Genomic DNA, 15789 nt, shown 5'->3' with positions numbered 1-15789 from the left:
TTTAATTTTCCATATTTATAGGGATTTCCCATGGAGCTCTGGTGTTGCATACAACAGTTCAACCTTCTGAAGACATTTATATAATTAGTGTAAAAAAAAAAAATCATTAGGGCTAGTTGAAAAGGGGATGGGGGACAAGAAAGCAGCCACTTTTACAAAATTAAAGGTACTTAAACTGCAGTAAAACACCTGTGGCTGGCCCTGGTCAGCTGACTCAGGCTTACGGGGCCCAGGCTGCAGTGCTGTAAAGTTGCTGTGTAAATGTTCAGGCTTGGGGTGAAGCCCAAGCTCTAGGACCTCGCGAGGGGCGGGAGGGTCCCCAAATCTGGGCTCCAGCCCAAGCCCAAAGATCTACACTGCAATTTTTAGCCTCGCAAGCCCGAGTCAGCTGCCAAGGCCAGCTGCGGCCGTGCCGCAGTCTCTTATTCCAGTGTAGACATACCCTCAGATGCACTCTGTTCTCTTCATCATGGAGCCTGATCCTGCACCGACTTGAGTCAATAGAAGCAGGTTGGGCTTCAGAAGTTTCAGAGTATTTTTAGCTCTCACGCTTTCTGCTGATGTACCCACTTGGGTAGCTGAAATAACTAGCAGTGTGGAGAACTGAGAAACTTCTGATATGTTTTTATGAAAAAACGAGAGTGACTCGCCTTGTGGTGTTACCTGTTGGGTGTTGCACAGTTAACTTTTTTCTTGAAACAAGACAATCAATGCAATGACAATGGGGAAGTCACCTAGCATGAGTGAACTTGCTGGAACTCAAATCACTGAGGGGTAACTAATGTAAATCCCGAGACTGCTAAACAATTGCGTAGAAGTCCCCCTTCTGAGGAATATTGGGTTCAAGAGGCTCAACAGACAAAGAACTAAGAATTGTATTAAGTGGGCAGCCTACTGTAGAGGATCTTAATGGAACTGACATGAGACTAAACAAGAGGGACAGACCCTGCTGAAAGGCTTTGAAGGACTTTGAAACCCACCAGGTCTCCATGAGGAAGGTGAGTGACACCTGGTAAGACATGCATACATATAAGCTGTTTATTGTGTTCAAGATACATTTTCTCTGTAATGCTTTTGTTTCAAATAACTACTTTTCTGTATGAAGATTGGTTGGTCACTGGTAAATTCAGTCATAGCCCTTGTGATAGAGCAAGACAGCAAATACTGAACTCAAGCTTCTTAAGGTGATCACAGTGAGTTGAAGGAGGAAACTGCAGCTTAAATTTCCAGGCAAGAGAGAGAACACATGTTCTTTAACACGAAAGAAGTGATGGCTAGAGGCCTGAGACCTGAGTGGGGATGCTACAAAGGGGTCAAAAGTGCAGTTACCCTGGAACTGTGACAGCGGTGACTTGTATTTCTAAAATGTCTGTCCCCCAAGGATCTCAAAGCACTTCACAAAAACAGTTTAATAATAGTAGCCTCCTTTTAAAGCAAGGGAAATAGAAATTAATGACTTTATGCAAGTCACAGTACGTTTAATGGAACAGCACTGGTGAATAGCACTCAGATCTCCTGACTTCTCTTCCTCTTTGTCTAGTGGTTATAAAATCTGCCTCTTCTCCAAACATTTCTAATTAGACGGATGTTCAGTGTGTGCTCTGATAGGGATTCACATATGAAGTTCATCATAAATAAGGCTTTTTTTTTAACAACAGCAGTTCACCTCCTTTCTATTCCTATAACAAAAACAGCTGATTTGGTTAACAGTTTGCATGTTGTCACAGTAAAGAAGAGGACCTTTCACTGTACCCACTATTTTTCTGCACTAGAAAAATACATTGAGGTGAGCTACCTTGATGTACATCTCTCAGGTTTTTATTGTATAGATTTCAGCTGGTAAGGTCTACCTTGGCTTCCACTATTTTAGCAGTGAAATTGTTTTACTGTTCACGCAAGACAGTTTATCTACCCTTCCTTTATCCAAGGATGAAACATTTCATATTATGATTTAATTTTGTTTGTGCAGAGTGGTGTTTGAGGAAGACAGGCGCCTTATAAAATTAAACAGTGTTTTGTGCAAGTTGAGCAATCATACAGTTAAAAAATAAATGTCCGTTTGAAAAAATTCTGCCACAAAAACAAATTCCTCAAGATTAAGATTAAGAAAATTTAAAGTTGAGGTTATAATTCTTGAAACTGATCATAACACACACTCTTTTGGCTTTGTACTAGAAAGATACACTGAGTTTAGCTACTCTGATTGAGATCCGTGATCTATCTTCCTAGTATAGACACACCCAAGAGTATTTGTTAGTTTGAATGCAGAGAGTAAAGTTATAATTATAAGGTGAAATCCAAATTTTCTTACTGTCATGGAGGTTTTTACAAAGGTGTCCATTATTTACCACAATTACTTATACTTTTTTACGAGACTTGCACAAAAATTGTTTTACCAGGTGCTTCCCTTCCCTGTCAGAATGGTGCTCCATAATTTAAAATACAATCCCAGTAATACACTTTTTTGATGTTTGGCTAATAATAGTCTATACTGAATTAATATAAAAATAGTTTCAATTCCGTCTGCTCACTGTGTAATACGGTAGAACCTCAGAGTTACGAACACCTTGGGAATGGAAGTGGTTCGTAACTCTAAAATGTTCGTAACTTGAGCAAAACGTTATGATGGTTCATTCAAAAGTTTATAACTGAACATTGACTTAATACAGCTTTGAAATTTTATTATGCAGAAGAAAAATGCTGTTTTTAACCATCTTAATTTAAATGAAACAAGCACAGAAAGTCTTTATCCTGTCAAATCTTTTTTTTTTAATTTCCCTTTTTTTTTTTACTAGTTTACATTTAACACAGTACTTTACTGTATTTGCTTTTCTTGTCTCTGCTGCAGCCTGATTGCATACTTCCAGGTCCAAATGACATGTGGTTGACTGGTCAGTTCGTAACTCTGAGATTCTACTGTAGATTTCAAAATATTCCTCTTCAATTAAAAATCACTTTAGCAAAATGTTTGAGGAGGCAGTGTGTCCTAATGGTCAGAGCAGGGGACTAGGAATCTGTACTCCTTGATTCTGTTTCTGGCTGTGCCATTCACCTGCTGTATGATTTTTATGCATGTCACCTAGGCCAAGTTTTCAAAAGCTGCCGGTGTTTTGTTACCCCACAAAAGAGTCATACGGCCTGATTTTATTTGTTTTATTTTTGTAGAAGTACTGCGTGCCCACAACTCTGAAGTCAGTGGCAACTGTCAATGCTCAGCATCTCTGAAAAATTAAGTCAGTATATTTCAGGCTAAGCACCCAAACTGAGAGGCCACTTCTGAAAACTTTGGCTTTGATCTCTCTCTCTCTCTCTCTCTCTCTCTTTCTCTTTCTCGCTTGCTTTCTCTTCACCATACCCTCCTTTCTATAAAATGGGTGTAAGAGTACCTCACTGACCTGAGAATTGTGCCGTTTCATTATTCTGTAAAATTTTTGAAAATCCTTGTCAGAAAATGAGTACAGGATAAGCATGAATTATTTCTTAAGTTATGCACCTAGTTTTCTAATTGGCAAGGTATGTTACTGAAGCAATTGCTGTTGTCTGTGAAAATAAAATACCCTAAAACCTACACATGATGCATCTGTATTATTTTAATAGGAAATTTGTCTTAACGAGTCAGAAGTGGTTCTTTGTGGTGGATCAGAAAATATGAGCCAGGCTCCGTACATCGTCCGAAACATTCGATTTGGAACCAAATTTGGAACAGATCTCAAGGTTGGATAATGTAATTTTTTTGTTTTAATTAGGTCTCATTCACCGAGCAGGAGAAAACACTGGATCCATAATTTTTTAACCAAAATTAATGCGGATTAGGTTCAGACTCAGGTGTTGAGGTGTTTTATCTAATGTACAACAGTTTTATCAAAACAGTCAGTCTGATCCCGCTAAGCTTTTGTTAAGACTGCCAGCTTTCTAACTATTCCAGAACTATATTTTTAATACCTATACTGAATTAAACATCATCCATTAACTCCTAAACTTTCAGAATTCAGCTTAGTTGATACATTGCTTCAAAATACTAAACACAATTGAAAACCTTTTCTGATAGTCTTCCATTGCATTCCCACGATTCCCTCCTGGGATCCAAAAAGGACAGATGAGTTTTCCCACACTTCTCTGGTAAACAATTCATAGAGTGCAGATTAGTGCAGCCCTAAGAATTATGAGATGTGTTCCCAGAAGTCTTAATGGCACACATGAGCGATAATCACACTTAAGTGAATACAGCAAATGAAGTTCTGTTTTGTGTAACTTTTCTCACTCCAGAGATGAAACTGGTGTGTAGATAACTCAAGGTAACTCTGCAGGGAAGACATATCTGCTGAGCCCAGGCTGAGTATTTGAAGGGTTGGCAGTTTACTTGAGCATATTTGATTTGGAAATTGTTGAAAGACAAACACAGCTATTTTCCCCAAATCTCTTTTGATGGTAGAACTGCACATTAAGCTTTTTGCTCTGTGACATTGTTGATTTCACCAGTTTTCTTTGTGTACATTGTCACTTCAGTTCTGCTACTGTTCTGGTAACCAATTACACAGAAATACTTTTCACATGCAGCTGCTTCAGATAAAGTTTTAAAACATAATTAGTTACCAAGATATATATATTTTTTAAATGATAACTTCTAAAGCACGGGTGAATATCTTGTTAAAGTACTAATACTGTAATATTGATTCTGCATAAGACTTTCCCTTTAATAATGTTTCTGGCAGATGGAAGACTCTTTGTGGGCAGGCCTAACAGACCAGCACGTTAATACCCCAATGGCAATTACAGCTGAAAATCTGGCTGCAAAATATAACATCTCGAGAGAGGACTGTGACCGATATGCAATGAAAACACAGCAGAGATGGAAAGCTGGTCAGTAAACTTTGAGAATTAAAAGTTAGATGGACATCATCAACTTCAAATCCAGTCAAACTATAACGCACCAATTTAAAGTAGTTTCAGGTTGTACACCTGTCCCCAAGTTCCTCTGGCAATTTTTGTTTAATTTAACCTTTTTTTTCCTTTTAAAAAAAAAAAGTGTCTGAATCCTCTGTTGCTGAAGGCTAGTCTACACTAGAATCCCTACAGTGACGCAGCTGTACTGACGTAGTTACATCGCTGTAGCGCTGCTTGGGCAGATGCCCTCCCATCGGCATAATTACTCTACCACCCTGAGTGGCGGTAGCTTTGTCAACAGGACAGCTTCTCCCGTTGACATTGGCTGTCCACGCCGGTGCTTATGTCGGCGTAACTTGCATCGCTCGGGGAGTGACTTTTCCACACACCTGAGCAATTTAAATTATACCGAAGTAAGAGCTAGTGTGTACAAGCCCTGAGTGGAAAAACCTAAACAAACAAGCGTAACTACGATTCTCAAACACCAATGGAAGTTACTAGAGTCAAGTTCTCAAGCCTGTTCTGGCAGATCCCATTGCATGATTGGGACCGAACTATCGATATACACAAAATGCTATCAAATGTCCACAGAAGACAAACGTTTTTAATCCTGTAATCTCTTTCAATTAGTTATTTTAGGAGCTACTTGTAACACCAATAGGTCAAAGATTTCCAGGTAGAAATTATATTGTTTTCATTTATCTTAAGTTGACTCCCTCCTGTTAACATTAGTTTTTCAGCAGATTTTGCATCATTACAAATGATCCTCCACCTGCTGCCAGTTAACCCATTACCTGTTTTAATTAGTGTTTTCATGGAGCATAGAAGTTAAAGCACAGGACTGGCATTCAGGAAATAATTCTGATCTCTAGTCCTGGCTGTGCCACTGAGTTGCTGTACCTTGGCCAAGGCACTTATCCCCTTTGCCTCAGTTTCTCAATCTGTAAAATCAGAATTGCCCACTCTGTAGGGGGCGTTGTGAGGCTTAACTCAAAGTGCTTTATAAAGTGCTGTTAGATCCTTGTGTGGAAAGTGCTTTTAGACATGCAAAGCATCATTATCTTTCCTTAAAGTACTGTTATCTCTCCCGTGTTACCCTTTGTTTTTTGCATGATGAAAAGATAGCCTATTTGCCAGTGCTGGTACAGATATATTGCTGGTAACTGTACCAATACTTTGCTGTAAGGAAGGAAGCCAATATTCTTTCCAGTGATTGAACCCACAAAGCCCAAGAGCTCAGTTATGTTCTGCAAATGCTCCTGTTCCACTGGGCCAGCATTTTTTTTTTTTAAATGGAAAACAAGACAATAAAGTAACTACTTTCTGGAAATGATTCCCTAGTTTAAAAAATTAATTGCCATTATTCATCCAAACAAGACTTATTTTACTTTGAATATAAATGAGAGAGTGTGGTTTGAAAACACACAATGCGTCCGATGAAGTGAGCTGTAGCTCATGAAAGCTTATGCTCAAATAAATTTGTTACTCTCTAAGGTGCCACAATTCCTCCTTTTCTTTTTTTAGTGCAGAGAGGTTTGTCTTTGGGAAAATTATTAAAGCCCACACATGTACTGCAAATAGTGAGTGTGTTTCCCAGAGGCCATGAAAATGCCAGGGGAAGAAGTTATAACTGTATGAGGAACGTGTCTGGTCTAAAATAATAATTAGGGTTGTCAATTAATCTCAGTTAACTCATGCAATTCAAAAAAATTAATGGTGATTAAAAAAAATTAATTGCGATTAATCGCACTGTTAAACAATAGACTGCCAACCGAAATGTATTAAATATTTTTGGATATTTTTCTACGTTTTCAAATAAATTGTTTTCAATTACAACACAAGATACAAAGTGTGCAGTGCTCACTTTATATTATTTTTATTACAAATATTTGCACTGTAAAAATTATAAACAAAAGAAATCATATTTTTCAATTCACCTCATACAACTACTGTAGTGAAATCTCTTTATTGTAAAAGTGCACTTAAAAAATGTAGATTTTTGTTCGTTTGTTTTTGAGTGCAGTTATGTAACAATGTAAAACTTTAGAGCCTACGAGTCCACTCAGACAATCACTCAAACAAGTTTGTTTACATTTACAGGAGATAATGCTGCCTGCTTCTTATTTACAATGTCACCTGAAAGCGAGAACTGGTGTTTGCGTGGCACTGTTATAGCCCATATTGCCAGGTATTTACATGCCAGATATGCTAAACATTCATATGTCCCTTCATGCTTCAGCCACCATTCCAGAGGACATGCTTCCATGCTGATGACACTCGTTAAAAAAATAATGCGTTAATTAAATTTGTGACTGATCTCCTTGGAGGAGTATTGTATGTCTCCTGCTCTGTTTTACCTCCATTCTGCTATATATTTCATTTTATAGCAGTCTCGGATGATGACCCAGCACATGTTCATTTTAAGAATACTTTCACTGCAGATTTGACAAAATGCAAAGAAGGTACCAGTGTGAGATTTCTAAACATAGCTAAAGCACTCAACCCAGGGTTTAAGAATCTGAAGTGCCTTCCAAAATCTGAGAGGGACGAAGTAGGGAGCATGCTTTCAGAAGTCTTAAAAGAGCAGCACTCTGATGCGGAAACTACAGAACCCGAACCACCAAAAAAGAGAATCAGCCTTCTGCTGGTGGCATCTGACTTAGATGATGAAAATGAACATACATCGGTTTGCACTGCTTTGGATTGTTATTGAGCAGAAACCATCATCAGCATGGTTGCATGTCCCTTCATGCATCATGCATCAACCAGCATTCCACAGGACATGTGAATCTTATTTACATGCCAGATGCGCTAATCTTGCAACGCCAGCTACAACAGTGCCATGTTAATGCCTGTTCTCGCTTTCAGGTGACATTGTAAACAAGAAGCAGGCAGCATTATCTCCTGCAAATGTAAACAAACTTGTTTGAGAGATTGGCTGAACAAGAAGTAGGACTGAGTGGACTTGTAGGCTCTAAAGTTTGACACTGTTTTATTTTTGAATGCAGTTCTTCTTTGTACATAATTCTACATTTGTAAGTTCAACTTTCATGATAAAGAGATTGCACTACATTACTTGTATTAGGTAAACTGAAAAATACTATTTCTTTTGTTTTTTACAGTACAAATATTTGTAATAAAAATAAATATAAAGTGAGCACTATATACACTTTGTATTCTGTGTAATTGAAATCAATATATTTGAAAATGTAGAAAATATCCAAAGAGATTTAATTAAATGATATTGTGTTATAGTTTAACAGTGCAATTAATCGCATGATTAATCATGATTAATTTTTTTAATTGCGCAATTAATCACAGTTAATATTTTTAATCACTTGACAGCCCTAATAATAATAATAATTTTAGGACCTGATCTGTAAGGACTCATGCATGTGAGTAACTGAACTCATTTGAGAAGTGCCCTTAAGAGAGTAAAGTTTCGCAGATGGGTAACTTTTTGCAGGATCAATAGAGTACAGAAATTTAAAAACAAAAAGTCCAAAAAATGTGTAACTCAAGTATCTGAAATATGAAAAGGATCCTCTGGATCCTTTGGATATTGAGGGCAAATCTGTCTCAGGCAGTTCTATATCCAGTCCTCATTCCAGTCTACTGGGTCTATTGGTATTTCTAAATTTGTTTATAAAAGTATTTGTCTACCTAGCAGACTTGAAGCCTTTCTGTATAGGACACAAGTAAGTGACCACGTCATGTACTTTTCTTGGGAAAAATTTCTACCAGTTCTCAAGGATAACTTACTGTGCCTGACCAGTCAAGTTTTGTTTTTTTCTAGCTATAATACCATAATCCACACCAATCTTCTTTGCATAGTGGTCAAACTAGCCCTCTGTATGGTGATTTTATTTTTAATTTACTGAATGAGGTGTTAAGGACTGTATAGACATCCGCATCCCTTACCCCAGAGCCCAGCCATGGGGCGCCCCCCAGCCCAGACACCCACATCCCCTAAAGCCCAGGAATCCAGAGATAAACAGCCTGATGCTGGGTCCCAGGCTTGTATGGAGTTTCCTGTATGCTGCCTCCTTTCCTCAGGACAAACTGCAGCTGTCCAAAACTCTCCAGCCCCACTTTCTTCCCCCCGGCCCCCTTCCAGGCAGCAAGTGTCCTGTATTTGCAAGCTGGAGAGCTGGGCTCTGTGGGGTCCAGCGGCCCCTAGTGGCAGCACCAATTCTGCAGGGAAAAATGAAATTCTGCGCAGAACATTAATTACACCAGCTGAAGATCTGGCCCAACGTGTTTCTCCCTTCTTGTCTCCGTGAACTGTGCAGCTTTCAAACTCTCTGACAAGCCATACAGATGTAGAACCAACAGCAGGACAAAATGTACATTGGAGATGTAAATGCTAGTGCATATCCACTCAATACTGTTCAAATCTAATTGTAAACTTCAGAATCACTATTTAAGCCTGAAACACTCAAATTGAAAACTGGGTGACTCTTCACTATAAAAAGAAATTAAAACTATTTCCATTCTTTTGCCCAATTTAAAAAATAAATCAATTTAAATAGAATAAATACAGTCACTAAATACCTATATAGACAAGTGTAAAGTTGATTAAAAATTAAAGTACATGTTTGCCTGCACTGATCAGTCACCTGCTGCTGTTCAATTATAATTCTTGTCATTTCTTTCTGCTACTCCAGCTCATGATGCCGGTTACTTCAATGCTGAGATGGCACCAATTGAAGTGAAAACAAAGAAAGGAAAACAGACTATGGAACAGGATGAGCATCCTAGACCCCAAACCACCATAGAACAGCTGGGAAAGCTCCCTCCTGTCTTCAAGAAAGATGGGACTGTCACTGCTGGGAATGCTTCGGTGAGCTCACGGACTATAAGGAGTTAGAATTTTGATCTGAGAAGGGTTATATGTAGAGTAGGTTCTCATAGTCTTTCTTCACCGTACTTCTTGCTTGCAGAGATGCTACTGGGCTGCCAAGGGTGGCTTCTGCAAAAAATAATTCTGATTCTGGAACTCAAATTGCAGTACAAAGCTTGGGCCTGGGTGGCTTTGTCAACATCCCTACAACGAACGAGTCTTCAGTTGCCTTCTCTCTTCTAGAAATGCAATGCCATAGAGTAGCCACTGCTGCCAGCATTATGCTGGTACCATCACCCTTAACAAGACATCCACACTTTCTCATCTGCCTTGAATCAGTATTGCCGCAGTTTTGACTTTGCACTGATTGTGTGGAACTCTGCTGGGACTCGCTGCTGTTCTTTCCTTTATGGACAATGAGCATTTTAAATTATTTAGGAGTCATGGGCTAGATCTCTGGTTTCAGCTGAGCTGTGCTTTGTGGAGGACCCTGATCATTGGGTCATCTGTAGGCCAAAGCAAGTGCAGATGGAACTTAGAGCAGACTATGGGCTTAGCAACGTGACATTAGGTACCCTATCTTTTGGTGTAAATTTTATAGACTAGTAGATTTGTTAAGGCCAGAAGGTCAACTGCGATCAGGTAGTCTGACCTCCTGCATAACACACAGCACAGATGGGAAAACATGGTACAAGTATTTGTAAAGTGTCATGCACACTTAACAGCCCTGAAAAATTATTAAATGTTAATGATGACCCTTGTCCACATATTGACTTTTAAAGTATATGAAATAGATTTACGGGGCAGAGAATCTATTTTACTTCCTTTAAAACACTGAAATATATAAAATCTCAATGTCTAGTATTAATTTTCAAATGCCACGAAAAAAGAAAAGAATTTTAGTATTTAGAACAAACTGACCTTTAAGAATAGAATTGTGTATTAAATGTGTGTAATAAGCAATTGCCATCAGGTTTCTCTTACATGAATATCTCTGGCATAAAATGATTGTGCAATTAGTGCATTGAGAATGTTTATTTTTCTTTGTATTGCAAGGGAGTATGTGATGGAGCTGGGGCACTTGTCATAGCCAGTGAAGCGGCACTTAAAAAGCACAGCCTCACTCCACTGGCTAGAATAGTAGCCTATCATGCGTCTGGATGTGACCCCAACATCATGGGCATTGGTAAGTGGCAGTGAAGCAAATCTTTTGGTAGCATGAAAAAATAATGAAAGTATTCTTGTGTTGGGTGTTCTGTGAGGGCCTTGTGCTGAGCCCGCTGGCAATGGAGGAACAGTTTATGTGAGTTGCTTATTATAGGGGAGACTGCTGTCAAGTCTCTCCTATATCTGACTGTGGAGTGGCACTGATCTCTTTGGCGTAAAGAATGATATCTGCAGTGCTGGGCCTTGACCATTAGGGGATAGGAGGAGCCCCATCAGAAAAGAGATTCACTCGTTAGAGCCCCATCTCATAAAACGACATGACAAAAGTATTTCAATATGGGAGGGAAAAACCCCAGCAAGTTCTGTTGTTCCCTACAGTACTCTCTGCCCTGCGTTTCCCAGGCTAGTGTTCAGTGACTCAAGTAAATAGAGCTTCTCCCAATTCTCCTGGGAGCCTGTTTGGCAGCTAGCTAGGACATTGCTCAAGATATTAACGTAATTTCCCATGCTTGGTTTCATCCCATTTTTCTCATTAGAGAACTAACAATTGTTTCCTTCCTTGGCACTCACTGTGTATATTACCAGGTGTGTGGTGGGATGTCCAACACTCCTACACACATATGCACTTGCAAAATTCTCGCTTAGGCCCTGGTCCAAAGCCCACATCCTTCCATTGACTTCAGTGGGCTTTGAATCAGGCCCTTTATTCAGTTTATTCTCAAGGCCTGGTTTTGGTTTTTACTTTAATATTTTGTGGAAATTTATCAGTGTCTTTATTACAAAAATTAAACAATTGAAAATAGGTACAAAAATTAACTTTGTTTTCTTGATAAATAATTGGGTTAATACTGGGGGACAGGTAGACATAAAAAAGCAACAAGGAACTGTGTGTATTGACAATAAGAGAAGTTTTATGTTGTCGTTTATTTCACGAACTCTACGTTAACAAGGTGTACACATATACACACGCATGCACGCATATGTGTATATATTTTCCACTACATTGCCTTATTAACAGCCTTGCATTTACACTAAGAAGTGTTTATGTTAATAAATTAGTCTACCTAATGTAGTATATATGACTTTCTTAACATAACCAGTATTTTCATGCAGTTGCATGATCCAAAATTCAGCTGAAAGTTGGTAAATACTGAATAATAGCTTTTGTAAAATCTGGGAATATTTTTGGTAAAAGCCAAAAAGAAAGGGCCTTAGTTATTCTTTACTTACCTCTCTCTCCAGTCTCATTCATTTTTGTTGCTTTTATTAATATTCTTCTATCTTTGAGTTCCCAACGTCTTTCTAGTATTGAAGTCCTCCAACTATTCTAGGGGAGGACATCCCAGAGTTGTATAAAAAATAATCGGTCTCCTCTCTAATGTGATACTTCTTCACATTGCAAACTCCTATCCAATTTGCTTTCCACTTGTAGTCCAAATTCTCCCTTAACATTTATGTTTTTCAAGTATCTCTCTGTGTTTTGGATTAATTTCTCCCAGTGTATTCGATTAGATTAGGTTGTAGCTGAGTTTCTTTAGAAGGGTGATTTTTTTTTTTTAAACCATCGCCCCCTGTAATATCCACCAAAAAATAATATCCACTAACCTCAAACTTCATGGCTTAGACCTGCATCTAACAGGAACAATTTTTCTACCACAAATGCAGTGAGGTAACTCCCAGTTTGTGACACACACAACTAGACACCTATTCACCACAGTTCAAAAAGTCTGTCTCTATTAATGTACTTTGTATATCTGGAGGGAACAAGTGGTTTGGGGGAGAAGATCGGGGCATTTGCAGCTGCCTCGTGAACCTCCTGAAGACTGCAGGAAGGGAGAACACCCCAAAAGTAGTGTTAGGCCTCATTTGGATTGGCAAGAAGCTGGCAGGCCCCAGATTGGCTAGAGAGCTGTATGGTGTGTTGAGTAGGAGCCTGAAGGAGTGGGTGGATGTAGAGAAAGGCAGTAATGAGACTTCTTAAGCTTGTGGGGTAGTGTGTTGAAGTTCCCAACTAGCCACTCCTAAGGGTTCTTGTGTTTTGGAGCCCTCAAATTGCTTAATAAGACATTTGGTTAAGGTGTCACAAACCACCAAACACTTACTAGGGGCCCACAGTAGGTTGGGGAACCTGATGAGCACCCTCAGGCTCACAGGGTGGGGCTTGATGAACCTATCCTATGTACAATATAGTTTAAATGCTTATTGTAAAATTCTTCAGCTACTCACAAATGTATAATTTTGAAATAGGCCCTGTGCCTGCCATTACTGAGGCCCTGAAGAAATCAGGACTCTCCCTGAAAGACATGGATTTGGTAGAGGTAAGGAGAGCAGAGTGGACAGAAAGGTTATATCTACTTAGGAGCAGTAGTAATTAATAATCTAATGAGATGTGTTTAATCTAGAAGGTTCTCCTCCGCTGTATGATGGACTGAAAGGAAAGCCTAGAATGTGGCTGTTGCAGTGACTTCTGTTGGCCATTTAACTAAGTTTCTTTCAGTTCTTCCTCTAAACTCCTGTTTTCAGGAGCTTAAAACTCCTTTATTTTAAAAAAAATCATGTCTAGGAGTGACATGCTCTCTTGGGCAACAGAGACGCTAAGGTGCTGATTTTTAAATACGTCCTCTGGTCAGTGGTGACTAAAAGTGATTACCCTCTGATAGCTGTCTACTGCTATATGGAAAACATGTTAGTGGCCCTGGTCCAAGCCTAAAAGGCAGGTATCCATATTGGTGCTGGCATTTTTATTTTTTATTTTTATGTTTAAAAGAAGCTGTGGATTGATTAGCTTTGAAGACTGAACTGTCCACTTACTCACTAGAGATTGTCACTGCAGGTCTGGGTTGCAGTCTCTTGGTGGAGTGGAAAGGGGAATCTTACACTGCTGCTTTGTCATAGACCTGTGTCCATGTTCTATTTAAAAAAATTAAAATCTTGAACTTACAATTGCAAAGAGAACCTTAAAAATGTGAATTCTGATGGAAAGTCAAGCGTCTACATTTTGATTGTGTCTGTGCTGTTTTCAGGTCAATGAGGCTTTTGCTCCTCAGTATTTGGCAGTTGAAAAAGTTTTGGGCCTAGATCCTGAAAAAACCAATGTCAACGGAGGTGCCATTGCTCTAGGTCATCCCCTGGGAGCATCAGGGTCAAGGATCACTGCTCATCTGGTTCATGAATTAAGGTGTGTATGTAACTGAAGCTCTTGATAAAACACACAATACTGTTTGCAAAGTTGATGCAAATACAAGGGGTTGTGGATGGACACTGTATAGCTGTAAAATCCTCTTCCTCTCCTGCCATTCAACACCCTTTTAGAATCCCTTCACTGGCTTTCCCGTCTCTCACTGTATCACTTCACATGGTTGTCCTTAACTTCAGGGTCCTGCAACTCCACTCTTGTTTCCTCCTACTCTCATTCCAATCATCGCTACTCCCTTTAGGACTGATCTTAAACCCACTGAAGTCAATACAAAGACTCCCTACACTTCAGTGGGCTTTGGATTAGGCCTTTTATTTCTCACTGTTTACTCTCTGTTGACTCCCCCTCCTCCTCCACACACCACACACCTTGAAAACTCCCACTTCTTGTTCCTCCACTGCTTTCCCTCTCCTTCAAACCTGCTTCCACAAATTCTTCTGTGTTGGTCTCCTCAAGAGTGATCTTTCTGCACTCTTAACGTGAACAGTTTCCTCGTGGTTTTGAATGTCTTGAGGGCAGAGACCATGTCTTTTTATTTTTGTTCATACTTCTGCAGTACTTTATCAATATTCAGTAATAAAGCAAACCTCAGCTAATGTGCATCTAACAGAGCAATGCTGCAGTGCTTTTAGAAATTTACTGAACTATAAAATTATGTTCCATTCATGTCATTTAAACTACATTGAAACCGGAGATTTCCAATTACTTTTCTTTCGTATCCTGAACTTCAAAGAACAACTCCATCATGCTATCCTTTAGAATGCCCCAGATCAACAGGTCTGAATCCCGTTGAAGGAACATTTCACTTTTTATGCTTTTGTTTAAAATTTTACATATATATTTTTAATGTTCCAAAACACCCTCTCTTTAATTGTGCATGTGAAAACTCTTGATAGTCAAAATGCATTGGGAAACAACTAACTTCCTTTTGTAGTAAATCAGGGAGACCATTTCTCTTTTCACTGTTCCTGTTTGTGTACAGGCGTCGTGGTGGCAAATATGCAGTTGGATCAGCTTGCATTGGAGGTGGACAAGGTATTGCTCTCATCATTGAGAACACGGCCTAAGAGAAATTGGGGACTTCAGTGCCTGTTAACAGCTAACTCCGACTGTTACATGCTCACCAAATAAAGGAATAATAAAAAGACAATACCTAGTACAAATACAGAGCATCGCTACCAACTTTATCTGGTGACCATCCTGCAAGATGAAGGAAAGGCTGCGAAGTCTGATTTCTGAACAAAATAACATGATTGATTTTTTTGATGATGTCCTCATAATTAAACTAAAAGTAAAGCCACTATAACTTCTCTCTTCTGAAATATTTCTTCACACTCTTTCCAGTTGAATAAAATTTGTGTCTCATTCCCCCTTAACTCTTCAGGAAATTAGGTTTGCCTGTCAAATATCTACCAAACCTGCCTTAAGGTGATTAAGGTGAGAGTGCCAAAGTCATGCGAATACGGGCTTTGATTATTTTTTCAATCAGTTCTGTCATCTAAGATAAACATCTCTGAAAATCCGTGTTCCTGCTGCATTGCCAGAAAATGTGGCTGTCTTTTTTTCTGTTTGAAGATTGTCTCTATGTAAAGCACATATTGCAGAATACTGTGTGCATTTTGTACTTGCCATATTGAAAGAACTAGGAGAAAACTGTGAAATCTCCACTGTGCCTCATAATAAAACAGTAAAAATGATA

The 15789-nt window shown here is 39.0% G+C and overlaps 1 protein-coding gene across 1 annotated transcript in view; it reads left to right on the top strand.

Moving 5' to 3' along the window:
• ACAA2 (acetyl-CoA acyltransferase 2) overlaps positions 1–15789 on the top strand; it is a 22185-nt gene extending 6396 nt beyond the window's left edge. The window contains exons 4-10 of the mRNA XM_048851031.2: positions 3598–3714; positions 4713–4860; positions 9552–9727; positions 10784–10913; positions 13142–13212; positions 13918–14072; positions 15073–15789. Coding sequence (XP_048706988.1) covers positions 3598–3714; positions 4713–4860; positions 9552–9727; positions 10784–10913; positions 13142–13212; positions 13918–14072; positions 15073–15157 — 882 coding nt within the window. The 3' untranslated portion in view covers positions 15158–15789. The remainder of the gene's footprint in view (positions 1–3597; positions 3715–4712; positions 4861–9551; positions 9728–10783; positions 10914–13141; positions 13213–13917; positions 14073–15072) is intronic.

Source organism: Caretta caretta, chromosome 5 (assembly GCF_965140235.1).
Source record: "Caretta caretta isolate rCarCar2 chromosome 5, rCarCar1.hap1, whole genome shotgun sequence".
NCBI classification, from domain to species: domain Eukaryota; kingdom Metazoa; phylum Chordata; order Testudines; family Cheloniidae; genus Caretta; species Caretta caretta.
Note: the sequence above shows the minus strand (reverse complement) of the source record. Positions and strands in the feature narration are given on the sequence as shown.